The following is a 27,921-nucleotide window of genomic DNA, read 5'->3' on the forward strand; positions in this document are numbered from 1 at the left end:
AGCTAAGACATTTAACTCCTATGGGTATCAGTTCCTTCTTCTTTAAAATGTGAATTCCTAAGACCCCTTCACTAACACAGTGAAACCCCGTCTCTACTAAAAATACAAAAAAATTAGCCGGGCATGGTGGCGGGTGCCTGTAGTCCCAGCTACTTGGGAGGCTGAGGCAGGAGAATGGTGTGAACCCAGGAGACAGAGCTCTCAGTGAGCCAAGATCGGGCCACTGCACTGCAGCCTGGGCGACAGAGCAAGACTCTGTCTCAAGAAAAAAAAAAAATTGCTTATCTCAGCTGGTGCTTATCTCAGCTGGTGCTTGTTTAGCTGCTAAACAAAAAGAAAAAGGGACAGGGCAGAACTCCGTCTCAAAAAATAAATAAATAAATAATAGAAAAACTTGTGGCAGTTAGAACATAGTTTATTCTTTAAGTGTAGGAGTGCATGACATAAAACTTGCCTGGCATGGCCTTAGATCTTACAAATAATTTGTTATTACCACAAAGGGTCTGTTCTGTCAGCCTTATGATCTTTATTTTGACATTAATGCTGGTCAGTTGTTGTGTCTAAACCATAAAAGAGACGGGGGTATAATGAAGCGTGTCTGACCTCCCATCCTGTCATGGCCAGGAACTCAGTTTTAAGCTTTTTCTGGGGTCAATTTGGTCAAGAGGGGTTCCATTCAGTCGATTAGGGGGCTTGGGATTTTATTTTTAGTTTACAACTTACTTCACCATCTCTAGGGTGTCTTTATTTATGTGGTCCAGAATGTCCACATGTGGCCAACTAAAAACTGATGACTATAAGAAAGAGAAAGTTGCTTTAAGGACGACCCCAGTATCTGGCACACTCTGGCAACTGAAGTCCAGCACTGAAACATAAAACCAAAGGAAACAAAAAGCAGTCTCAGAGCATATGAGAAATCAAAGAGTTTTTTATATACTGCAGATAGCAATTTTAAAAATCAGTCTTTTTAAGCTCAAAGCATTGGATGCCAACAACCCATAGTTCCTGCAAGACATGGAAAAATCCAGCCACAGGATCTGTCTTGCGCAATAAGGCACACATCATATATAAATGCAGTGATACTGATGGAGGCTGATTTTTTTCAAACAAACTGGGCAGTGTTAGTATGTGTAAAGGAAGTGCAGAAGCACCCACTACAGATGTGGCCACATTCTATAGAGTAGATGTGTCGTATACTAAGTTCAATCTCTGAGCATCCATCCATGCAAACTTGACACTGAATATAACAGGTAGTATATGACAAAAAAATTTTTTTGCAGGGAATTATGGTAGGCACTGTTGGTTATACATACATCTCTGTCCCTTTTCACTCCCTCCTCATCAGTGTTCACCACACAACTGCCAGTTTGGTCTTGGAGTGACCTTGTGTTTGCTCTTGGCCTCCTCCTTTGTTCAATAATCACTGCAGAGTCATGGTGAGTTAGGTCAATCACTACAGGTGCTAGAGATTCACAGGTGAGGTCAGCTACTTAATCACTTTCCCCAAGTTCTATCAGTTCTGCATCCAAGGCTACGTTAGGTGTTGGGCCTCCTTCTCTGGCTGTAGGGAATGCTCAGGCTTGTCTGGAATTCACCATGCTGTCTCAGCTTATTATAGTATTCCATTGTGCTTTTTGGATTCAGTCTTAGAGAAGTAAGTGATCTGTGCCAAGGTTTACAGAAAATATTAAAACTCTTCAATGTCTCACTGTTGTTGTTCAGTCACTCTCTGACTTATAAGAATTTAGAGGTCAGATTTTCTGGCATATTTGAACTCTTATTCTGGGTCCAGTTCTGTCTTCACCTCCACAACTGCTGTGCTCCCACAGGGAGTGGATCTTCTGGGAGCCATTTGTAAGATAGTTCAATCTGAATTTTTAACTGAAAAAAAAATGAGAGAAAAATTAAGCTTTAGTAATGTCTAAATCAAGACTGATAGTAGTATATGTATAAAATGTATAGCTATATATAGAGAATGTATACCAAAAACTTTTTATAGTTATGCGTTTGAACAAAATTTGGAGACCACTGCTGTTGAAACTGAGTGCCCCTCCCTATTCCATGACCTGATGGTAGTGAGGAGGAGGAATCTAAGGGGCACTTACATGAAGAGAAGCACAATATCATTAAACACCCAAGAAAGGGTTACTACTTCAATTAAGAGCTTTTTCTTTTCTTTCTTTTTTTTTTTTTTTTTTTTTTTTTTTGAGAAAGAGCCTCACTCTGTCACCTAGGCTGGAGTGCAGTGGTGCAATCTTGGCTCACTGCGACCTCCGTCTCCCCGGGGTTCAAGCAATGTTCATGCCTCAGCCTCCCATATAGCTGGAATTACAGGCACATGGCACTACGCCCGGCTAATTTTTGTATTTTTAGTAGAGATGGGGTTTTGCCATGTTGGCCAGGCTGATATCAAACTCCTGACCGCAAGTGATCTGCCCGCCTCGGTCTCCCAAAGTGCTGGGATTACAGGCATGAACCACAGTGCTTGGCCCACTCATTCATTTTTTATAAAGTAAAAATGGGAGACCAAAAAATCTCCTTACACACTCCTAACAGCAAATAAGAAATAAACCATTTAGTCTACTTGCAGGTTCATCTTGCCCAGTGTTTTCTTTCTAACAGAGGCAACAAATGGAGTTCTGAAAAATTTATCCCAGATTGTCTTCTAGGAAAGAGAGGTTGGAGTTCGAGCATTAGCCATAGAGAGGCTTGGTTTGGGTCTAGGCTCTGTGACTTTTGAGCATGTGACCTAGAAGTTAAGTTGTCAGAATCACAGCATGTAAATCTTTGTAAAAATTAATTAGCTTATAATTTTAAAATAATGCATAATTAGTCATTAGGGAAATACAGATCAAAACCATAAAGAGATACCATTTCATATCCACTAGAATGGTCATAATAAAAAAAGATAAAAAGTATTGGTGAGAATGTAGAAAAATTGGAACTCTCATACACAGTGGTACATTCAGCTTTGGAGGACAGCCTAGTAGTTCCTTAAAAGATTAAACCTAGAGTTACCATATCACCCAGCAATTCCACTCCTATATTATACTCAAGAGAATTGAAAATCTATGTCCACACCAAAAATTTACACATGAATATTGATAACCACATTTTATTCTCAGTAGCAGAAGAGTGGAAACAACCCAAATGCCCATTAACTAATGATGGATAAACAAAACTTAGTATATCTATACAGTAGAGTATTATTCATCAATAAATAGGAATGAAGAACTGATCCTTGCTACAATATGATGACCTTTGAAAACAGAAGCCAGTTACAAAAGACCACATATTATATGTTTCTGTTTCTATGAAATACTAATAGGCAAACCCATAGAGACAGAAAGATTGGTGGTTTCCTAGGACTAGGGGTTTGGGAGAAATGGGAGTGACACCGAACTGGTACAAAATTTCTTTTGGGAGTGATGAAAATGTCCTAAAATTGAGGTGGTTACACAACCCCGTGAATATACTAAAACCCACTGAAATGTACACTTAAATGTGTTAATTGTATGGTTTGTGAACTATATCTCAATAAACAAAGATGTAAGCTGCCAAAAATGTTACACAATACAATGGGACACGAGCTGGATTTAGATCGGCAAACCATAGAACCTAGTGAGGAAATGAGAAGCCCAGCAGGAAAACGGCCGGAGCCCAGAGAAGGGCTTAGGGCCCTGCGCTCCCCTGCATGCCCCGGCCTACTTACCGAGATGGTACTTCTCTTGGGCCCCACAGACACCTGCTTCTCCCCAGATCGCTATTCTCGACTATTTGTGTTTCGCGACCGGCCTGCCCCTCCTCTTTCCCGCTCTGCCCAGGAAAAGAGAGCCCTCGGAAGAAACCTGGGCAGCCCCAGAAAGCAGTGCCCATCACTTTCCAGCTCCATCCACCCAGCAGCCCATCAATGACCTAGATATGCTGTCTGTTCCACCCAGTCCTGCCCGGTAGTTATTCAGCGATGAGAGAGTTAGGAAGCTTGCGCTCCAGGAGTGTGCCACTTTCCCGGCCCTCCGTGGCTTCCCAGTCCCGGACAGAGACCCGAGCAAGCTGAACCCGGGTGCCTGGCTACACCGGGCTGGGAAGGAGGACCGGGCGGCCGCAGGGCAGGGAGGGCAATTGGAGAGAGAAGCAGAGGGAGGGGGAGGCAGAGGAGAAGGTATTCGACGACGGACGCGCCCAGGCTGGGGGCGGCGCCCACAGAGCAGAGCCAAGGTCACAAAGCAGAGCCTCTCGGTGCAAACTCCCGGAACTGGATAGGCTAAAGCACTAGCTTGTCACCCTTTTAATTCGCTTTTACAGTTTCCGAACTGCCCAATCGAAACCCGAGCCCAGGGTCGCTCGTCACCGGTCTCTGGACAAAAAGCGCCGTTTCAGATTAGAAATCAGGACTTTCCCGTCCTGGTTTCTCTTTCTTCAAAGCCAGCTGCTTTCCGAGAAAGGGGAAGGGCAGGGTTGCTTCCCTCACCCCACCCTACGCAGTGATGAGATCAGCAACTTCCCTCTCTCTAGATAAGTGATTCTCAGTGGTTGTTCCAATAAAGTCACTTGGAGTATTTATTAAGAGGCTGAGGGCCAGAGGTCACAGTCTCATGCAAGCACACTTAATGTATAAAAAAGCAGCCGGGCGCTGTGACTCACGCCTGTGATCCCAACACTTTGGGAGGCCGAGGCGGGCGGATCACTTGAGGTCAAGAGTTCGACATCAGCCTGGCCAACATGGTGAAACCCCTTCTCTACTAAAAATACAAAAATCAGCTGAGGGTGGTGGCGGGTGCCTGTAATCCCAGCTACTCAGGAGGCTGAGGCAGGAGAATCGCTTGAACCCAGGAGATGGAGGTTGCAGTGAGCCCAGATCTCACCACTTCACTCCAGCCTGGGCAACAGAGACTCCGTCTAAAAAAAAAAAAAGCCTGCATATAATCTGGGCTTACAAGCACCAAGGACATGTAAGAAGTGTGTTTTATATTTTTATATTTTTCGATTATTTTATTTCTTGAGTATTTATTGACCATCTACTACCTCAGGCTCATATACACTGAATTTTCCAGAAATATAACTACCAGGTAACTCAAAGGAAGATGTATGTTGTTTTTTTTTTATTTTTGGAGTTTTACCTAGAGATTTTCGCCATCTTAGAAAATTACACCAGAACCTGCAATACCATACCTGAATCTGAGCCATCAATACAGCGTGCCTCTCAGTCTTCCATGCCACTGGTTCACAGAGATCCTAGGCAGTTGCAAGTGTCCGGCATTTCTTTATACCAGCAGTGCAGCCAAGCTAGAGCATTCACAAGCTAAATTACTTAATTTTCATAATCATATTAGTAAAAGAATCACCACAAAACAATTGTTATAAAAAGAGGTTGTTGGGGGAAAGGGGGCTGTTGACTATGATTGGGGTTGAAACCTCCAATGCACACTGCAATCCTGGGGATGGTGCCCACCTCAGTCTGCCAAGCCTGAGCTTGGATACTGAGTTTCTATCCTAGAAATCTGTCAGATAAGGCTCCATTACATAAATGACTTGGTTGCTGCATCATCACTAGGAACCCTTCATTCTCTTAACCTTTCCTGGCCTCAGTAAAAAAAAAAAAAAAAAAAAAAATACACCTTCATTCTGGAAAACCCCTATGCTGCCAGAAAAGAGCTCTACCTGTAGGCCTACCTTTGGAGGAACTGTCCAGAATGAGTCAGGGCCATCTTGTTATCGAAAGCCTTTTAGGGAAAGGGATTCTCCCATAGTTTCTTCTTTCACCAGATCAGTGCCAAGAAGTTTTCCGTTGTACAAAATGAGTATCCCTAATCCAAAAATCTGAAATCCTAAATGCTCCAACATCTCAAACTTTTTGAGCACCAACATGATGCTTAAAGGAAAGGGTCATTGGGGCATTTTGGATTTTAGATTTTTACATTAGAGATGCTCAACTGATAATTAGCAAATATTCCAAAAATCCAAAAAAAATCCAAAATTTAAAACACTTCTGGTGCTAGGCTTTTCGGATAAGGGATACTCAACCCATATCTCCCTGCTGTGGTAATTTGCTCTAATGAGCTGTGAAAATAAAGAACCACTGGAAGTAAAAGCAGTTGCCTGGAGTCTTGCATCTTACAGAGCCCTTCTCAGAACCACCCTAAAAGAGTGCCCGGCACAAAGCAGACACTCCATATTTATTTAACAAATGATTAAGTGAATAAATAAGTAAATTTATGATATAGGAATAATTATCCCATTTTATGGATATGGTGACAAACGGTCAAGTCAGTCATATGACTCTTTTCCAATTTCTTTTGTGGAATTAGGATTCAAACTCAGGTCTGAGTCCAATATCATACACACTGTAATGCTATCCCCTCAGAAACTTTGAACTTGTAATGGAAGTTTGGGGTTGCTTGTGTTATGGGCCCAGCAGAGGATGTTTGCAGGAAACATTCCTCACCCCGATCTGGCTTTATGAGCCAGTCCTCAGCTTTTGCATAGTTTGCTGCTAACAGCTAGCATCTGTGATTACCCTCAGTCCTGCAGATTACCCTCAGACACTGGAGGGAGCTGGAAGTATCTCGGAGTTTTATGTTTCACCTCATTCCACAACCCTGGATAGCCAAAGACAGGATGATGAAGAGCACCAAAGCCCAGCTCCTTTGTGTTGAGGTAGGAAAAACTCTGAGGTGTGTTCTTTGTTCTAGAGCTTCCCGTGTGATCAGGCTGAGTGTAGGACTTCTGAAATCACGCTCTCGCTTGGCTTCTTCCCATTCCCTGTCCTTCATCCCCCACTCCTTTACTGTTCTTTTCCTAGGAGTCCCCCACTTTTTTTTTTTTTTTTTTAGACAGTTTCACTTTTCTTGCTCAGGCTGGAGTGCAGTGGCGAGGTCTCGAAGAGCCCTTTCTTAACAAATCATTTGCATCCAAATCTTTGGCTCAGGGCCTGCTTTTGCAAGACTCTACCTAAGACACTCACTGACTCTCAGATGACGAAAATGGCATGCACACTTGCAGACAGCTAAGGATTCTGTCTTAGTCTTTCTGTTGCTATAACAGAATACCTGAGATCATCTAATATACAAAAAAAAGAGGCCAGGTGCAGTGGCTCATGCCTGTAATCCCATCTTTTTGGGAGGCTGAAGGCTGGAGGATCACTTGAGGCCAGGAGTTTGAGACCAGCCTTGGCAACACAGTAAGAATCTATCTCTACGAAAAGTTTTTAAAAACTAGCGATGTGGCCGGGCGCAGTGGCTTACACCTGTAATCCCGGCACTTTGGGAGGCCAAGATGGGCAGATCATGAGGTCAGGAGATCGAGACCATCCTGGCTAACACGGTGAAGCCCTGTCTCTACTAAAAATACAAAAAATTAGCCTGGCATAGTGGCAGGCGCCTGTAGTCCCAGCTACTTGGAGGCTGAGGCAGGAGAATGGTGTGAACCCAGGAGGCAGAGGTTGCAGTGAGCCGAGATCGCACCACTGCACTCCAGCCTGGGCGACCTAGCAAGACTCCATCTCAAAAAAAAAAAAAAAAAATTAGTGGTGCATGGTGGTTTGCATCTGTAAGCCCAGCTACTCAGGATGCTGAAGCAGGAGGATCACTTGAGCCCAAGAGTTTGAGGCTGCAATGACACAATGACAGAGAAGATCCTATCTCAAAAAAAAGAAAGAAAGAAAAATGTATGGAAGAGGCTGAGAAGTTCAACGTTGAGGGGCTGTATCTGGTTTGCTTTGGGTGAGGGCTTTGTTCCGCATCATAACATGGCTAAAGATATCAGAGAGGCATCATAACATGGCTAAAGATAAAGATTTAGAGGGGCACAAGAGCGAGAGCGAAACTGGCTTTTATAACAGACCCATTCTCAGGATAACCCATTAATCATTAATCCATTCATGAAGGAGCCCTCATGACCCAGTCACCTCTTAAAGGCCCTACTTCTTAATACTGTTATATTGAGGATTAACTTTCTTTCCTTTGCCTCATTATTTTTTATTTTTTAATTTAATTTATTTTAGATGGATAGATAGATAGATAGATAGACAGACAGATAGACAGACAGACAGACAGACAGATACGAGGTCTCATTATATTGCCCAGACTGCTCTTAAACTCCTCCTGGGTTCAAACAATCCTTCTGCCTCAGCCTTCCAAGTAGCTGGAACTACAGGTGTGTGCTACCACACCCAGCTAATTTTTGTTTGTTTTTGTAGAGAGGAGGACTCACTATGTTGCCCAGGCTGGTCTCAAACTCCTGGGCTCATGAGATCCTCCAGTCTCAGCCTCCCAAAATGCTGGGATTAGAAGTGTGAGCCACTTGCCCAGCCAGGATTAAGTTTCAACATGAATTTCAGAAGGGACAAACATTCTAGCCATAATAAATGACGAGAAAACCGCTTCAACTGTGCTGTGTCATTCAGTGGCAGCAAAAGTCCTCTCTGTTTTTCTAAGTGAAAACAGTAAAAAGAGGAAGTGCCTGTAATCCCAGCACTTTGGGAGGCCAAGGCGAGCAGATCACGAGGTCAGGAGTTTGAGACCAGCCTGGCCAGCATGGTGAAACCCCATCTCTACCAAAAACACACTCACACAAAAATTAGTCGGGCATGATGGTGCATGCCTGTATTCCCAGCTACTCGGGAGGCTGAGGCAGGAGAATCACTTGAACCCGGGAAGCAGAGGTTGCAGTAAGCTGAGATTGCGCCACTGCACTCCAGCCTGGGCGATACAGTGAGACTCTGTCTGGAAAAAAAAAAAAAAAAAAAAGTCCGTGGGGGAGGGGAAGCCTGCACATCATTGCAGGCTTCGGTTGGGCCTGTGTGTCTTACCAAAGACATAGATAACTCCTCAGTTTCTTAGACTTTTTAATCACCTATGTTGTGGAGGACCAAAGATGTCTAATAATTGCATCCAACTAATGACAGGAGATATATAGAGTTTAGTGCATAGTAAGTGCTTAATTATGCTCGACTGTTATTTTAATTGTATTTATCAGTTTTTTTCTATTAGGCCTTCTCGTAGCTCTCCAAAGTACCAGAATAATTTCTATGCACAAACTTTTCAATCAAGGTAATCACAGATGTTTTATTATTTAAGATATCTAGAACCCAAATATTAGCCTTCAATTTTTTTCCTATAGGTCTAGACTCCAGGGAAAGACAATGCCAATTTTTCGCTCTAAAACTTTGATGGCTGCATCACAGACAAAATTTTTTTTATTATAGGAAACGGCTGAGTGTGGTGGCTCTGTAATCCCAGCACTTTGAGAGGTCAAGACTGGAGGATCGCTTGAAGCCAGGAGTTCAAGACCAGCCAGGGAAACATAGTGAGACCCCCATCTCTACAAAAAAATACACAAAAAAATTAACCAGGAATGGGTGGTGCACACCTGTGGTCTCAGCTACTTGGGAGGCTGAGATGAGAGGATTGCTTCAGTCCAAGAGGCTGAGGCTGCAGTGAGCCAAGATTGTGCCACTGCACACAAGCCTGGGTGACAGGGTGATACCCTGTCTCAGAAAAGAAAAGAAAAGAAAAAAAGAAAAAACCTTTGAGTTTTGCTTCAAGGGTTTACAACACAAAAATGACAAGTAAAAAGCAACAGCCCAAAAATACTGTGAAAGTGGTTGTTGACAAAACTAGAAAGACATGTCCATTTGTGACATGTTTTCCTTAGGGATCATGAAAAAAATAAGATATAAAAATTATTATTTAACAGTAACCCCTTTTTTTTTTTTTTTGTGGTTTCGATCTCCTGACCTCATGATCTGCCCGCCTTGGCCTCCCAAACCCCTTTTTTTTTTTTTTTCTTTTTTTCGAGACGGAGTCTCGCTCTGTCACCCAGGCTGGAGTGCTGTGGCGCGATCTCGGCTCACTGCTAGCTCCGCCTCCCGGGTTCACGCCATTCTCCTGCCTCAGCCTCTCCAAGTAGCTGGGACTACAGGCGCCCGCCACCACGCCCGTCTAATTTTTTGTATTTTTAGTAGAGACGGGGTTTCACCGTGGTCTCGATCTCCTGACCTCATGATCTGCCCGCCTTGGCCTCCCAAAGTGCTGGGATTACAAGCGTGAGCCACTGCGCCTGGCCTAGTAACCCCTTTTTAAAGGAGGATACAGTTAACCTTTGAACAATACAGGTTTGGGGTGCAAGGGTCTACTTTTTTTTTTCCTTTTCGAGGGACTTTCTTCATCGCCCAGGCTAGAGTGTAGTGTCCTGATCTCTGCTCACTGCAGCCTCAACCTCCCAGGCTCAAGTGATGCAAGCATCCCCTTTTTTGTGTGTGTGTGTGACAAAGTCTTGCTCTGTCACCCAGGCTAGTGTGCGGTGATGCAATCTCCGCTCACTGCAACCTCCGCCTCCTGGGTTCAAGTGATTCTGCCTCAGCCTCCCAAGTAGCTGGGATTACAGGTATGTACCACCACACCCAGCTAATTTTTGTATTTTTAGTAGAGATGGGGTTTCACCATGTTAGCCATTTTTTTTAAAGAGACTGGGTCTCGGCCGGGCATGGTGGCTCACACCTGTAATCCCAGCACTTTGGGAGGCCAAGGCGGGCGGATCATGAGGTCAGGAGTTTGAGACCAGCCTGACCAACATGGTGAAACCCCGTCTGTACTAAAAATACAAAAAATAATTAGCTGGGTGTGGTGGCGGGTGCCTGTAATTCCAGCTACTCAGGAGGCTGAGGCAGGAGAATCGTTTGAACCTGGGAGGTAGAGGTTGCAGTGAGCCGAGATCGTGACATTGCACTCCAGCCTGGGTGACAGGGCAAGACTCCATCTCAAATAAATAAATACATACATACATACATACATACATACATACATACATACATACATAAATACATAAATAGAGAGAGAGACTGGGTCTCACTATGTTGCCCAGGCTTGTCTCAAACTTCTTAGCTCAAGCAGTCCTCCTGCCTTGGCCTCCAAAAATGCTGGGATTATAGGCTTGAGCCACCATGTCCCACCTAGTTTGTTTTTTTAAAGTGGCTTCTTACATATATTTTCTAGAAACTAATTTTGTTTCAGCAATATAGTATGGGTATTCTTCAATGTCAGTATGTAGGATCTACTTCTTTATTACTGATGTTGGGACTTGTCCATTTAATTTGCATTGCACGATTATATTTAATAAGGTTAATTAAGCTTCCAGTATTCCTCCTCTTTGCTTGCTGTCTTCTTCTGAAAAGAGGAACTAAGGCATGCTCCAAAGGAACTGTGAAAGTTGATCATACAAACTGGGTCATTTTTGTCTTACTCAACTAAAACAGACTCAAGAAGCCAGGGAGAAGCACTCAGGGCACAAAACATTGTTCCAAAAATGCAGTTTTCTGCAAGCCTGGCAGCTGAAACTGCCTGCTATCACCTGAAACCAGGTTTAACTAATGGCTACTGAAATGACCTGCTACAACTCTGAGACTAGTTCTGTTCATCGTCATCATTTGCCAGTCAAAACTTGCCAGCTCCTCAAAACCTTACTAGCACCAGTGAAATTTTCTCAGAGCAATAAGTAACATTTTCCCATTTTATAAAACATTTTTGTACTTCAGACATGCCAAAGACCAGCTGGTCTGTGTGTATGCCCTGAGTTGCAATTCTTTCCTCCCAAATAAAACATTTTAATTTCAGCGATTCAACTCTATATTTCATTTGACTTTGACATACTATTACCTTGTAATATCAGCCAGCAGAGCAGCCCCTCATAAAATAGCTCTGTTGAATGATATGGAATGGAGAGAGAGTTCTTTATGATTGAACTCAATGGATCTGTCAATCTTGGATGTACATTAAAACTATCTAGAGGTTTTTAAAAAAATAACACTATACCTGGGCTCCATACCAAGAGATTATGATTTAATTGGCCTGGATGGGAGTCTGGGAAGCTGGTGAGGTGGTGTTGTTGTTGTCGTTGTTGTTGCTGTTTTTGAGACGGAGTCTCACTCTGTCGCCCAGGCTAGAGTGCAATGGCATGATCTTGGCTCACTGCAACCTCTGTCTGCGAGGGTCAAGCGATTCTCTTGCCTCAGCCTCCTGAGTAGCTGGGATTACAGGTGCGTGCCACTATGCCCGGCTAATTTTTGTATTCTTAGTAGAGACAGGGTTTCACCATGTTAGCCAGGCTGGTCTTGAACTCCTGACCTCGTGATCTGCCAAAGTGTTGGGATTACAGGTGTGAGCCACCGTGCCTGGCTTGTTGTTTTGTGTGTGTGTGTGTGTTTTGTTCTTATAAACTCTACATGTAATTTTAGTTTGCAGCCAGGTGAAGAGTTAATGAATGGCCTAGGTAAGTGTGGTATAATATGAAACACATTTGGTCTTTGTCCCCAGTTCCTGTCAGAAGTTCCTAAAAGTCTTTGAATTTTGAGTGATAGGTGTATCTTTTGTTATTAATAATAAGCCTCTTTGGTAACCCTTGAGTATATGCTAATGAGGTTATACTCACTATAGGTTTGGGCCCCCAGATAGCCTCAGGATGGTGCTAGTCACCAGAAAGACCAAGAGATGAGAATATTAGTGTGTTGGAACTTCCACCCCCCACCCATCCACCTCTGGGAAGGTGAAGGGGAGCTGGAGATCAAGCTCTATAAAAACTCTTGAACAATGAGCTTCCTGTTTGCTGAATGTGTGGAGGTGCTGGGAGGGTGGCATACACCTGGAGAGGGCATGGACTGTCACCACCACAACCCCCTACACATAGCCCTATTCATCTTTTCATCTAGCTGTTCGTCTGTAGCCTTTAATCTTTTATAATAGATTGGTAAATGTGAGCTGTCCTAGCAAATTAACCAAAGTCAAGGAGGGAGTCATGGAAGTCCTGGTTTCCAGCTGGTCAGTCAGAAGTAGAGGTAACAACCTACAATGTGTGATTGGCATCTGAAGTGGAGGGCAGTCTTGTGGGACTGAACCCTCAACCAGTGGGATCTCACACCATCTCCAGGTAGATCCCATCAAAATCGAATTGAATTATAGGATACCCAGTTGGTGTCTGCTGGAGATTGTTTGGTGTTGTTAAATTAAGTTTAGCCTAGGCAGGGCACAGTGGCTCATGCCTGTAATCTCAGTACTCTGGGAAGCTGAGGCCAGAGGATCACTTGAGGCCAGGAGTTTGAGACCAGCCTGGACAACATGGTGAAATACCATCTCTACTAAAAATACAAAATTAGCCAGGCATGGTGGCGCATGCCTGTAATCCAGTTACTCGGGAGGCTGAGGAACGAGAATCACTTGAACCCTGGAGGTGGAGGTTGCAGTGAGCCAAGATGGTGCCACTGCACTCCAGCCTAGACAACAAGAGGGAAACTGTCTCAAAAAAAGGTTTAACCTAAAGTTGCTTTGGCTGGGCGGGGTGGCTCACACCTGTAATCGCAGCATTTTGGGAGGCTGAGGCAAAAGAATTGCACAAGGCCAGGAGTTCATCTCTACTAAAAATTAAAAAACAAAATTACCCAGGCATGGTGACATGTGCCTGTAGTCCCAGCTACTCTGGAACCTGAGGCGGGAGGATTGCTTGAGGCCAGGAAGTCGAGGCTGCAGTAAGCCATGATCATACCACTGAACTCCAGCCCAGGTGACAGAGTGAGACCTTGTCTCAGAAAAAAAATTAAATAAATAAATAAAGCTGTCTCCCTATGTAAGTTCAGGCTAAAGATTTCTCTCTGCACAGTGAACTGTAACCTAACTGGATGTGTAAACAGACTGTAACTTACTCTTATACCACAAAGCCTCAGCCAATCACAGGTGGCCAACTCTTCAAACCCTGTTTAAATGAGGCAAATGCTGAACTGCAACCAATCTGGCTGTTTCTGCCCCTGACTTCCATTTTCTGCACATCACTTTCCTTTTTCTGTCCCTAAATGTTATCCAACCATGTGGCACCCCCAGAGTCATTTTGAACCTATTCTGGCTCCGGCAGCTGCTTGGTTTGAGAATCATTTTTGCTCAGTTAAACTCTGTTAAATTTAATCTGTCTGAAGTTTTTCTTCTAACGGAGTGTGGGGGAAAACCCCTACATATCTGCTCACAGAAGCGTTCTGTGTTAAGTGTAAGAGTAGAAATTTTAAAACTTTGTTTTTCTTTCAGAGTATCATCCTCCAATTTTTTCAGCTGAGTTCCTACAAGTCTTCCCCCAGATACCCTTGCTCCACTGTTTGGAATTACCCAAACCTGCCATGTGGCTGTCCTTCCTGGCTACCATGCCTGGAAACCCAGGCCCCACCCACCAATCAAGAGAACCACTACCAGCTTACTCTCAGCTCAGGCAAATGGCTTCTCTAACACCTCCCTAGATTTTTGTTGTTGTTCGTTGAACAACAAAATTTCTTTTTTTAAAAAATTATTTCTTGTTTTTTTTTAATTCAGTTTTTTGAATTGAGACAGGGTCTCATTATGTTGCCCGGGCTGGTCTTGGACTCCTGGGCTCAAGCGATCATCCTACCATGGCCTCCCAAAGTGCTGGGATTACAGACATGAGACACCTCGCCCAGCCTGAACAATAAAATTTCGATTGCCAAGTTTTTCGCGCATACCTATGCTATATTCTTATCAGGATATATTTTAATTATTTTTTTGAGTGCATATCTGTCCCTCCGCTAAACTGAGAAGATTGGGAGCAGTGTTGTGTTTTATTTATCCTGTCAATACCTAGAACTAGCTAACTCAGATTCTTGGTCAAATAAACAAAGCTGGCCATCAGGTATAAAACTATGCCTTGAAAATTTTAAATCTGTTATTTGTCATTCAAAGTACAGTTGGCCTTCCGTATCCAGGGGCTCCACATCTGTGGATTCAGCAAACCATGGATCAAAAACATTGGGGAAAAAAAAGGGATGGTTGTGTCTTTACTGAACATGTACAGACTTTTTTTCTTGTCATTATTCCTTAAACAATAAAAACTATTTGCATAGCATTTACATTGTATTCGATATTATAAGTAATCTAGAAATTATTTAAAGTATACAGGAGGATGTGCATAGGTTATATGCAAATACTATACCATTTTATAGAAGGGACTTAAATATCCATAGATTTTGGTGTCCAAGAAGGGGTCCTGAAACCAATACCCCAGGGAGACCAAGGGATGACTGTATATCTATTCCTTGCTAAAATATTAAATCCTTCAGATACTTTTGCTCCCTCTTAGAGTCTGCATACTCCTCATGACCTGGCTCACAGGAAAGAACTCTGGCTAAAATATAGAAGGCTGGCCTCCCACTAGACAGCTGTGTCACCCCAACTATGCCATTTAACTTTTTTGAGCATCAGATTCCTAATCTGGAAAATGTGGATCACTGAGGCCCTTTACACTGTAAGCCAAACCCTATATACAAGGGGTTCACATTTTTTACCAAGTGGAACTTGAGGACTGTTTCCCTATTTGAAAATAAAGGGGTAATAGTGGGAGTGAGATATAAGAGACAATAATCAAGTTTTATGATTTATTTAACTTGTGGAACAAAAATAAACCAGATTAACCACAACCATGCCTTACTTTATCAAATGTATAAGAAGTAAATATGAATCTTATATGACAAAATGTTTCATTATAACAAATTTCCAATAATCCTGTCAATTATATTTCTAAATTTTTCCCCCAAATTCTAAGCAGAGTATGTAAATTGGAAGTTAACTTATGCACGCATAACTATCTTATCAAGCTTTGAGTGCAAGAGATTGAAGAGTTCAGATCTGACCAAGATGTTGATGTTGGATAAGAGAATTCTCTGCTCCCCACCTCTAAGTTGCCAGCCCTCCTAGAGCTACCTGCGGAGCAACCTGCCCAGATACATCAAACATGGAGACAGCACTCAAAGTAGAATTATAAAGAAGATCATGTCTATGTTAACATTATTATAACCCTACATTTTGTGCATAAAGTGTAAGTATATAAGCATATCAATATTAAAAAGCAAGCAAGCAGAATTTGGAATTCATCCAATCCAAATGCAGCATCTTCAAACCTGAAAAGAAAAGAAAAAGGTTAGCAATGAATTTATTTTATTTGGATTGCAGATCTCATTACCAAACTTTTCTAATTTCTACTGTATAGATCACTTTTTTAAAAGAAGTAACTGCAGACAGTTCTCCAAACCCATTACAAAGAGTATATCCTGTTAGTGTATCCCTTTGGTGCTCCCAAAATCTTAGAAGAAAAAATGCTGATATGATGTTTTGGTCAATGATGGACTGTATATATGACAGTGGGCTCATAAGATTAAAATAGCATATTTTTACTGTAACTTTTCTATGTTTAGATACACAAATACTTACCATTGTGCTACAACTGCCCACAGTATTCAGTACAGTAACAGGCTGTACAGGTTTGTAGTCTAGGAGCAATAGGCTATACCATGTAGCCTATGCGTGTAGTAGGCTACAACACCTAGGTTTGTGTAAGCATTTCTCAGAACAGGTCCCCGTCATTAAGTAACACATGACTATATTAGAGTTCAGGTCCTGTCTCTACAATTTACTAACAGTGTGACTGGGCAGATCATCCACCTTCCCGATGCTCTCCCAAATCAATTCCCTGTTCTAGAATATAACAGGAGATTTGAATGGGTTTTCAGCATCAATGTACCCTGGGCAGTAGAATTTCATTGAAAAGCCTTTGGACTCCAACTAAAGATGCAGAGAAGTCCAAGTTCCTCCCTCTCTCTTGCTTCTGGAGCTCTTTGTAGTTACATCTGTTATAGTATCATTATATCAAGTTATAACAATCTGTTTCCCTTTATCTCCTCTAGTGGCCTGGGAGCCTCTAAGAGGCAAACACAGTCCCCATACAGGAATGGGATGTGTGCAGAACTGTATAACTCCTCTCTTCTGTCTGAAGAATAAAACAACCATTATACAAAGGAAAAGAGTGGTTCATTTTCTCTTCTCAGCAGAGATGTCCAATGTGGAAATGGCAGAAGAAAGATCAAAACCTTGCAGAGATAATGTGGGTAACCACCTGCCTTTATCCTGCAATACCATACTGACAGTTCCTTTGCCCTCTCTGTAGAGGGTCAGTAATATGGCCATACCTGGGGCCATACGCCTTCTTCGTGCCACTCCACAGGAGAAGGGAATGTGACCCTGTAGGATTCTTCTTTGCCTGCTAAAATGCTACTCTGTCAATGTTCTCCACATAGTGAAGGTTATCATGTTAGAGCTGTCTATACATAGTCCTCAGGAAAGTGAAACAAAAACATTTTCTTAAGGTCAAAAACTTACCTCCATGATGCTGCTTACATGTCTCGATCTATGAAAAAGACAGTGGAGAAAAAAAAAGGAAGACATTAAGTTTTACTTTTAAAATACCATGTACTAACAAATGTCTAAAATGGTTAGAAATAAGACTGGCAGAATAGGCTGCTGTTCCTACCCATGAATACCTTGTTTAGAGCTACCCAGCAGTAACAAGCCCTTCCTACTAGCCTCAGATACCAATCCAGCCAGAAAGTACTGGAGGAGTCCAGGATTATAGGATGCTAGGATAGCAGGACTTACAAACAAAGGCCTATACCTTCTTGAGATGTTCGTTAGTGCTAAATATACCTGAAGCTGCCACGAAAGCTAGAGGAAGCCAGTAGGTAAGAAGTGTTAAGAGTGTATATGTATTCGTGCAAGTGCTGCTGCTGCTCCCTGCTCCACTGCAGGGAAACTACTGGTTCAGAAACCATGCTGTGCATCAGTATCTCAGCAAGTGCCACTAATCTGATCTTTAAGAACATTCCCTGACAATCCCAATATGCAGATTGTTTATATCTGATGGGATGGGACTCATTCAGGGTAGTATGGCCATAGCCTTTTTTTATATCAAAGCAGCTTTATGATATGACTACTCATACACAACTTTCAGCAGCTTACAAAAGAATGTAAGACTTACCCCACTTAACTGTCTTGGGCTGTGACAAAGTCACATGGTTCACACGGCAGGCATACTCATCTTTTTCAGTGGGGGTGAATTCAGTGTAGTACAAGAGATAGAAAGACCAGTCCTTGCTGAAAGACAAGTCTGAATGCTCCACTTTTTCAATTTTCTTTCCATTCTTCAGCAAGTCAACTTCAATATCGGATGGATGAAACCCAGACACATAGCAGTTCAGGAAATTTGACTTTCCATTCTCTGCTGGATGACGTGAGTAAACCTGAATCTTTGGAGTACCTGAGGAATATCGGGAAAAGACACATTAATATTGCCAGGGTATTTCACTTGGGGCTAACTTGGTGTCAAGCTACATCAGGCACCAAGTGTTTACATTTGGTCATCGATTTCTCCCAATTCCATTCCCACTCTGGCCAAATGAGCTTCCACCTTCCCAACAAGCCACCTCCATTTTGAAGAATAAACCATGACTTGGTAACTTGGTATCTTTCCCTCATAATTCCTCTATACAGGCTTTTTTTTTTTTTTTTTCCTAGCAGATTTCTAGCAGTATCTTCTGTCACTGGAGATTGTGCTGCATTTTTAAGAGCCTTTTTCTGGAGGCTTTCAAGGACTTCTGATGCCTTCTCAGCACTCATAGCATTCCTTAACACATCACTCAAGAGTCTACATGATTTGGCCCCAAGCTACTTTTCAAAGTTCATTCCTCAGTTCATAATAGCCCCATCAAATTACTCATGTTATTGTACTCTGTTTCCACCCCTTCCATTTTTTTTCTTATGTTTACTCCTTTCTTTTTGGTTCCTGCTCCTGCCTTGATCTACACCCATCTGATTTTCTAAATTGTATGAAGTGTCTAGTAGAGTGCCTGGGACATAGCAATTGCTCTATACGGTGGCAGATGTTATTATTATTACCTGAGGTTCCTAAGTGGATCAACCCAAGGTATGTTCTTTATTTTTTTATTTTTTTTTTGTGGGGGTGAGGGATGGAATCTCATTCCAAAGCCCAGGTTGGAGTGCAGTGTGCAGTGGTGAGATCTCAGCTCACTGCAACCTCCACCTCCTGGGTTCAAGTGATTCCTGGGACTACAGGCAGACACCACCATGCCCGGTAGTTTTGTATTTTTAGTAGAGACATGGTTTCACCATGTTGGCCAGGCTGGTCTCGAACTCCCGACTTCAAGTGATCCGCCTGCCTTGGCCTCCCAAAGTGTTGGGATTACAGGCACAAGCCACCGCGCCCAGCCAACCCAAGGTATGTTCTTACCAAACAACAAAACCTCTTTATTTCTGCTGAGGGTTTATATGCCAGACCCCTCTCTGATTTTGTGCCTAATTTCATGAGCTAGAAAACAAAGAAACAAAACCTAAATGCATACAAGAGCTGGCAAATACCTTAAATGGTTGAGTTGGACCCGATAAAATACAACAGGGATAGGTGAGGACTATGGCAAATGGGACAGAACGTACTTTCCATTATGACCAAATGGAGTAACGCATATGACAGTGCGATTTGCGTTTTAATTAGCATCCACAGGTGATTGCTGTAAACTAGCCAGATTGGGAATACATTGCCTAATGTTTCAGAAACAGTGCTTTCCAAAATGAGAGGCATGACTAGACCATCCATGGGGAAGTGGGAAGAAAATATTATAAACTCTATATTTCTCATCGAAAATGAAGAGAAGTGTTAGTGCTACTAAATACACAGATTGACACTAAATATATGTGTACAAAATTATTTTAAATACACTTATATTCAGGGTACATGATCACTAAAAGGCAGCTACTCCTCCATGTCTGGGAGGCTGTGGGGAGAAGGAGGAGTACCAGGCCACCTTGACCAGATATATCTCTCTAGAAACACCCTATCATCAAGGAAAGGCTACTAGCCCCATCAAGAGGTGGATTGGGGAATCTAACGAAGACCTGATTTTTTTCATAACATTAAAAGCTACGAGAGCCCTTTGCATCTGAGCTTCTAATAATAAGAACATAATAAATGCCTCAGGGGTCAGAGCACACATTCATCCTGCCTGGAACTCTCTGTTTCAGGGAAGGTGGCAAGATTTTGTGAGAGCATCGCTGTAATCTTTTCTAAGAAGAGGACAAGTATCAGACAGGCTGTGTTTGAATTTGGGCTCAACCAGTTACTGGCTTTATGACTTTTGGAGAGTTATTTAAGCTTCCAAAACTTAACTGAAAAATTAATTTATGCCCACAGTAAAACAAAAAACCCACACACAGGTCAGAGGAGGAAAATAGACCTTCAGAGGCAATCACCATTACATGTTTCTTGTGGTATCTTCCAGAAATGGTCTATGCATGGCACGTATTACTTTGGAAATTTTCAAAATAAGATTTTTTTTAAATATCAGATTGTTATTTTTTAAAATGACATCTAACATAACCAGCAAATACCAGTAATGGTGATGATATATACATTATCCTTTATGTTGTAAATAAATTGTATTCAAATTAAATGCAATTTTCTCATGATTAAAACATTCTGCTTTCGATCATGTTTTGCCAGGGGAAAAGGTGAGAGCGCTTAGTGTATTGCCAGGTATTTAGAAAGTGCTCAAGGTCTTTGGTGTCCTCAACAGTCTTGGTAACCATCTTGGATTATCTTTATTAATGGTTTTACAACTCCCATGACTGACAAACCTTCACTTCTTTCTTTCTTTTCTTTTCTTTTTCTTTCTTTCTTTCTTTTTCTTTTTTTTTTTCTTTTCTAGGAGACAGGGTCTTGCTCTGTTACCCACGCTGGAGTGCACTGGCGCCATGATAGCTCAAACTCCTAGGCTCAAGAGATCCTCCCGCCTCAGCCACCGGAGCAGCTGGGACCACAGGCGCGAGCCACCACACCTGGCTAATTTTTGTTTTTATTTTTTGTAGAGACGAGGCTTCACCATGTTGGCCAGGCTGGTCTCAACTACTGACTTCAAGCCATCCTCCCGCCTTGGCCTCCCTAAGTGCTGGGATTACAGGTGTGAGCTACCACGCCCAACCCCCTCATGTTTTCAAAACCGAAAGTAAGAGGCACAGTACATCTTGGAAAGAACGAGGCAAAGAGCCAAAGAGGAAGCCCTCTGTACGAAAAGACCACAGGGCCCATGCCGCCCAGTTTGCTCTGGAGAATCTCACGCAGAAGGCAGGCGTTTTTCTTAAAAAAATGCACGAATTACAGCCAAAAAGCATGCGCTCCCGCAAAAGGCCCTGGTTAGGCTTGATTTCAATCTCGATTGCTGCCATTTATCCCCTGTGTAATTAAGTTTCTTAAAATCTCGGTGCCTCAGCTTCTTCATCTGTGAGAGGCAGAAGATAACCATAGTAGTTATCTATGGCGGAAGATAACTATTTTCAAAATTAAATGACGCAAAGCACGTATAGTCCTTGGCACACAGAAAGATGTCAATAACGGGTAGTTCTTATAATTTTTTAAAAGTGACATGTGATGGGAACAAATAAGTTAATGATTCGAAACTGCTTTGTATCACAGTCAAGCGTTCTACAAACGTCGCGTGCTGTTTCCTCGCCTCGGTGTGGCCCCACATAGACCCGGAGATGCTAGGGCAGGCGAACTTAGCGGGCGCCTAGACGAAGTCCACAGCTCTCCAGTCCAAGGGAAGCAGAGCTGCAGCAGACAGGCTTACCCGGGCGACGCCTGCCCCAGACCCCAGGCGCCCCTCCACGCGTTCACAGCCCTCAGCGCCGCGCCTTTGGGACGAGCCTACCCGTCCCCCACTCCAGCTGTGCCCGGGGAGCCAGAGGCCCCGCGAAAGAGCGGAAGAGAAACCCTCCCCCAACCTCGGCGCTCTGACGCTTATCAACGCCCTAAACTTTGTCCCGACCCTCCCGTCGCCATAGGCCAAAGGTCTCCCCTGCTCCCCGCCGAAAGGAGCAAGAAGCGCGCGTCCCGGGTGCGCACCCCCTTCCCCACTCCCAGGCCACCCCACCGCTTCCCCGAGACCCAGCCCTGGACTAGCCCCACGGCGGGCCACCAAGGAGAACTTGGAGAAGGGAGGTCACGGAGCGAGAGAGCACAGAGAGGGCCACGGAGGGTGCGGGGCGGGAGAGGAAGGACCAGAGCGGGAGGGTAGGAGAGACTCACGCTGGATAGCCTCCAGGCCAGAAAGAGAGAGTAGCGCGAGCACGGCTAAGGCCACGGAGCGAGACATCTTGGCCCGAATGCTGTCCGCTTCAGGAATGCCCGCTGGGCGCGACGCCTCCACTTATATTCCACGCGTGCACAGCCAATCAGGACAAGGCCCGCCGGGACCGTCACCTGTCTCCAAGCCAGCGACGCAGTGCCAGGTTAGAGAGAGGGACTTTCCCGTTTTCAGTTTCCTTTTTTTAGAGTCTCATGATGTTTAAGAAGGCAAGCACTAGATTGGGTGGGTTTGCTGTCTGTACATCGGCGCCCTCTGATCTGGGGTGCGCGCCCCAGCTTGGGACACGGGGCGTTCATTCTAGGACTTCAGGCTGGAGGCACCTTAAGGCCGCCCCCTTGCTTTGCAAACTGGCTCCAGAGATGCTAAGTGACTTGCTAATGGTGCCCCAGCCAGTTAACGGCTCGGAGCTGCATTTTTCATTCGAGAAAACTGAAACCCAGATTAAGATCTTTGAATGCTACTTAGCAGAAGGAGAACTTCTGTTTATAACTAGAGCTTGGGAATTCGCTGCAGGGTTTCTCGATTCTCTGGGAAAGAAAAATAGTCCCAGAAGCATCCTGAGGACAGCTCAGAGAAGGTCCTAGCGAAAGAGTACCTTTCTTGCTTTTTGAATCCCTTCAGGAAAAAGTGTTCGGAAAGTTCTGTGCCAAGAAGTTCCTCCCTATGTCCTTGCTGTTTAGGTAATTTTCTTTGTTCTGTTGATTTGTGGAGGGTAAAAAAAAAAAAAAAAAAAAAAAAAAAAAAAAAAAAAACAAACGACCACTAATAGTAAAAACAGTAACTGCTAGGGCTTTAGAGCTTCCAGCACCCTCCAGGTACATCATTCTCTTAGTTTCCACCCTAGAACAGGGGCTGGCACATAGTAGGTACTCAGTAAACTGAATGAACGAATGGATGGATGAATGAATGAATTAGTGAATGTATAAATAAACTGTAGGAGGAAAGAATTACCCCCATTCATTTTATGGACAGGGGAAACAAAGGCTAAGAGACTAGAATTCAAACTCTGGCCTGATTCCATTGACATTAGTATTTTAGGCGCTGGAAGACAAAGGGCTTGGCAATTTTAGTGAGAGTTTGGACTGCATCTGCCTTGGGCCCAGCCAAGGACGTTAAACATGACAGGCAGACCCATTAAGAAAACCTACACTCTAAAGTGACCATAAATAAGGTGCTGCCATTTCGTGGTGGTGGAGTCCACAGGTCTTTTCTAAGAGGAACAGTGAGAAGAGGAAGTAGACCCATGGGGACGGGGAGGGGCAGAGATCTTGGAAGTCACCATGGTTTTCAGTTGAAAGGATTTGCCTAGCTTCCCCAAGGAGCACAACAAACACCTTCTAAGTTTCTTTTACGTATTTTTAGGTTTTTGATAATCCTTATTGTGGAGGCCATGCCTAAACTAAGAAGATGCAATACTCTCCATAGACCTAATGAAATGAGGTAATGCACAAGAGAGAGCCTCCCACAATGCCTGGCACATAGTAAGTGTTCTGTAGTGTTTAATAAGCACTGTAATTATTAATATTATTTACCTAGTTTTTCTACCAGCCCTCTCAATAACTAAAATATAAGAATAATTGTTATGCAGAAATGTATGAGTTAAGACACTCTTGCTCCCTCCCTTTTCCCCTCTTTAAAAACTCATATAAGGCACTAAAGGCCTGAAATGTTAGTGTTGAGTTGTACTAGAAAAGTGCCTTAGAAGTTTAGCAAGGGACAGGGCTATTTTTGCCTCTAGTTTCTTGTTTACTACATCACAGAGAAATACTAAATTTAAAATCCATTTCAGGTAGATTCTGATTTACTCACTTGGAAAACCAACTTAAAAAGCAATTAAAAAAGAAAAACAGTACAGGCAGAAAAAAGTCTATTTTACAGTTTTCTATTGGGGGAGGGAATACCTGTATTTTTCTTGGATTTACCATTTATGACATGTTTTGAATAGTGAGGGTGAAAATTATATATACAACTATTTGTTTAAAAACAAGAGCACTGTTTGCCTAGGAGGGCAAATTTGGGAAGTCTACAAACATGACAATTTCCTTTTTTTTTATTTTTAATTTTTTTGTGGAGACAGAGTCTTGCTGTGTTGCCCAGGCTGGTCTCGAACTCCTGGTCTCAAGTGATCCTCCTTCCTCAGCCTCCCAAAGTGCTAGGATCACAGGTATGTGTTACCACGCCCAGCCACAAATATGACAGTTTAATAGCTTTATTTCCCAGTGGTGCAATTAACAGATTAATAGCGGCCTTTTTTTCCCTATATAACCTTCTTAAAATTTTTTACAATGAACATTTATTCCAAATAGTAAATGTTGGCAAGAATTTAGAAGAACTGGAACTCTCATACAATCCTGATGGGAATATAAAATGGTATAAACCATTTGGGGCTGGGCGTGGTGGCTCACACCTGTAATCTGATCACTTTGGGAGGTCAAGGCGGGTGGATCACTTGAGATCAGGAGTTTGAGACCAGCCTGACCAACATGGTGAAACCCTGTCTCTACTAAAAATACAAAAATTAGCTGGGCATGGTGGCAGGCATCTGTAACCCCAACTACTCAGGAGGCTGAGGCAGGAGAATTGCTTGAACCTGGGAGGCAGAGTTTGCAGTGAGCCGAGATTACGCCACTGCACTCAAGCCTGGGCAACAGAGCAAGACTCCATCTCAAAAAGAAAAAAAAAAAAAAAAGGAAAATACTTCAACAGCTCTTTATAAAGTTAAACATACACTGGCCATAAGATCCAGCCACTCCATCTAAGGTATTTGCCCAAGAGAAAATGAAAGCATATGTCTATACAAAGACTTGGACTTTAATGTTTATAGCAGTTTTATTTGTGATAGCTGAAAACTGGAAACGATCCAACATACATCAACAGGTAAATGAATAAACCCATTGGCGTATATATCTATACAATGAAATACTATCGTCAACAAACAAGGAATAAACTGTTGATACATGTAACATGGATGAAATAATCATGGTAAATAAAAGAAGTCAGACAGAAAAGAGCATATACTATATGATTCTGTTTATATAAAACTCCAGAAAAGGCAAACTATAATCTATATGACAGAAAGTAGATGAGTGGTTTCTAGACGGAAAGGAGATCATATAAACATGAGGAAACTTTAGGGTTGATGGATATGTTAATTATCTAGAGTTCGATGATGATTTCACAGTTATATTTTAGAACTTATTGTATACTTTAAGTGTAATTTATTGTATGTTGATTATAAATATTTAAAAGGACATAGCCAGGGGAGGTGGAGCAAGATGGCTGAATAGAAGCCTCCACTAATCCTGCTCCCTGCAGGAACACCAAATTGAATAACTATCCACACACAAAAAAGCACCTTCATAAGAACCAAAAATCAGGTGAGTGATCACAGTACCTGGTTTTAACTTCGTATCACTGAAAGAGTAACTGAAGACGGTAAGACAGTCTTGAATTGCTAAATGCTATCTCTCCCCCACTCCCCGGCAGCAGCCACCTGGCATGGAAAGAATCTGTGCTTCTGGGAGAGGAAGAGTGCAGTGATTTTCAGACTTTGCATTGGAACTCAGTGCTGCCCAGTCATAGCACAAAGCAACACTGGGAAGAACTCACCCAGGTCCCATGGAGGGATCATTTAGACCAGCCCTAGCTAGAGGCAAATCATCCATCCCAGCAGTGGGAACCTGAGTTCCAGTAAGCCTCCCCACCATGGGCTGAAGTGCTCTGAGGTTCTACATAAACTTGAAAGGCAATCTAGACCACAAGGATGGCAATTCCTGGGTAAGTCCTGTTGCTGTGCTGGGCTCAGAGCCAGTGAATGTGGGGGGCACACAACCTAGTGAGACACTAGCTGGGATGGCCAAGGGATTGCTTGCACCACCCCTCTCCCAACCCCAGGCAGGGCAGCTCAGAGCTCAGAGAGAGACTTCTTTCCTCTGCTTGAGAAGAGGAGAGGGAAGAACAAAGATGACTTTGTCTTGCATTGGATACCAGCTCAGCTGCAGTAGGATAGGGTACCAGGCAAAGTCCTGAGGCCCACATTCCAGGCTATAGCTCCAAGCTGACATTTCTAGCCACACCCTGGGCCAGAAGGGAACCTGCTGCCTTGAAGGTAAGGACTAGTCCTGGCAGGATTCCTCACCAGCTGACTAAAGAGCCCTTTGGCCCTGAATAATCAGAAGTAGCCAGGTAGTACTCATCATGGACTTTGGGTGAGACTCAGAGACGTGCAGGTGTGACCCAGCACATTCCAGCTGTGGTGGCTATGGGGAGAAATTCCTTCTGCTTGAGAAAAGAAGTGGAAAGAGTAAAGGGGACTTGGCCACTGTGGGGTTAGAATACCAAGTGGGCTCTTAGGGTCCCTGATTCTAGGCTTTGGCTCTTAGATAGCATTCCTGAACCTGCTCTGGGCCAGAGGGGAGCCCACTTCCCTGAAGGGTGAGTCCCAGGCTGGGCAGCATTCACCACAAGCTTACTGAAGAGCCCTTGGGCCTTGAGTATACATCAGCAGTAGCCAGACAGTACCCACTACAGGCCTGGGGTGGAAGTGGCCGTGGCAAGAGACTCCTCAGCTTGTGGAAAGGGGAGGGAAAAGTGGGAAGGACTTTGTCTTGTGGCTTGGATGCCAGTTCAGCTGCAGTACAATAGAGTACCAGGTAGATTCCTAAGGCTTCTGACTAGGCCCCAGCTCCTGGAAGGCATCTCTGGATTCTCCCCAGGCTGGGGGGAACTTGCCACCCTAAAGAGAGGGACATAAGCTTGGCTGGCTTTGCCACCTGCTGATTTTAGAGCCATAGGGCCTTGAGTGAACATAGGTAGTAGCCAGGCGGTGGTTACCACAAGCCTTGGGCAAGACCCAGTACTAGTACTATGCTGGCTTCACGTCTGACCCTGCACAGTCCCAGTGGTGGTGGTCACAGGGGTGTTTGTGTCACTTCTCCCCCAACTCCAGGCAGCTGATCACAGAAAGACTGTCTGGGGGAAAATAAGGGAAGACAATAAGAGTCTCTGCCTGGTAATCCAGAGAATTCTTCCAGATCTTATCCAAGACCACCATGGCAGTGCCTCTATGAGTAATCAGTGTTAAGTTGTCAGCAGTTTAAAATAATGAGTGATAAAATGTTATCTGCAAACCTCATGGTAACCTCAAATCAAAAAACATACAACAGACTGTGAAAGAGCCAGAGCATTTCTGTGCTTGGTGTGCCCTCTAATGCAGATACAGCTGCAGTGACCAAAAACTTAGATCACAACACCCAAGTTCCTCTGAATTCCTGGAAAGCCTTCCCAAGAAGGACAGATACAAACAGCCCAGACTGCGAAGACTATAATAAATATTTAACCCAGACACTGATGAACATCCACAAGCATCAGGACCAGCCAGGAAAACATGACCTCATCAAATGAATAAGGCACCAGAGGCCAATCCCAGAGAAACAGAGATATGTGACCTTTGAAACAGAATTCAAAATAGCTGTTTTGGCCAGGCACAGTGGCTCACACCTGTAATCCCAACATTTTGGGAGGCCAAGGTGGGTAGATCACTTGAGCTCAGGAGTTCAAGACCAGCTTGGCCAACATGGTGAAACCCTATCTCTACTAAAAATACAAAAATAGCTGGGCGTGGTGGCGTGTGCCTGTATTCCCAGCTACTCAGGAGGCTGAGGCAGGAGAATTGCTTAAAATTTGGGAGGTGGAGATTCAGTGAGCCAAGATCACGCCACTGCACTCCAGCCTGGGCAACTGAGCAAGACTCTGTCTAAAAAAAAAAAAATGTTTTGAGGAAACTCAAAGAAATTAAAGCTAACACAGAGAAGGAATTCAGAATCCTATCATATAACTTTAACAAAGAGATTGAAATAACTAAAAAGAAGCAAAAATTATGGAGTTGAGAAATG

General features: G+C 43.4%; 2 protein-coding genes and 1 long non-coding RNA gene across 4 annotated transcripts in view; 1 reads left to right on the plus strand and 2 right to left on the minus strand.

Annotated features, from left to right (window-relative positions):
- Positions 1-394: 394 nt before the first annotated feature.
- LOC131381154 (uncharacterized) lies at positions 395-4,274 on the minus strand. The gene is made up of 2 exons (XR_009209652.1): positions 3,713-4,274; positions 395-1,881 (listed from the first exon to the last, which is right to left on the minus strand). It is a non-coding gene; the product is annotated as an uncharacterized LOC131381154 (long non-coding RNA).
- Positions 4,275-15,404: 11,130 nt separating this feature from the next.
- Positions 15,405-22,078, minus strand: B2M (beta-2-microglobulin). Of its 2 annotated transcripts, XM_032176296.2 has the most exons (4): positions 21,967-22,078; positions 17,851-18,129; positions 17,196-17,223; positions 15,405-15,940 (listed from the first exon to the last, which is right to left on the minus strand). In XM_032176296.2, the coding sequence occupies exons 1-3, from the start codon at positions 22,031-22,033 to the stop codon at positions 17,210-17,212; spliced, it is 360 nt and encodes a 119-aa protein (XP_032032187.1). In that variant the 5' UTR covers positions 22,034-22,078; the 3' UTR covers positions 15,405-15,940; positions 17,196-17,209. The 2 variants fall into 2 exon arrangements, with proteins under 2 accessions (XP_032032187.1, XP_032032186.1); XM_032176295.2 differs by lacking the exons at positions 15,405-15,940; positions 17,196-17,223 and having other exon boundaries at positions 17,813-18,129.
- A 179-nt stretch (positions 22,079-22,257) lies between these two features.
- PATL2 (PAT1 homolog 2) overlaps positions 22,258-27,921 on the plus strand; it is a 51,244-nt gene continuing 45,580 nt past the window's right edge. The window contains exons 1-2 of the mRNA XM_058427761.1: positions 22,258-22,707; positions 23,390-23,508. The gene's annotated coding sequence lies outside the window, so the exon portion shown is untranslated. The remainder of the gene's footprint in view (positions 22,708-23,389; positions 23,509-27,921) is intronic.

This window comes from Hylobates moloch, unplaced genomic scaffold (genome assembly GCF_009828535.3).
Source record: "Hylobates moloch isolate HMO894 unplaced genomic scaffold, HMol_V3 SCAFFOLD_14, whole genome shotgun sequence".
In the NCBI taxonomy this organism is placed as follows: domain Eukaryota; kingdom Metazoa; phylum Chordata; class Mammalia; order Primates; family Hylobatidae; genus Hylobates; species Hylobates moloch.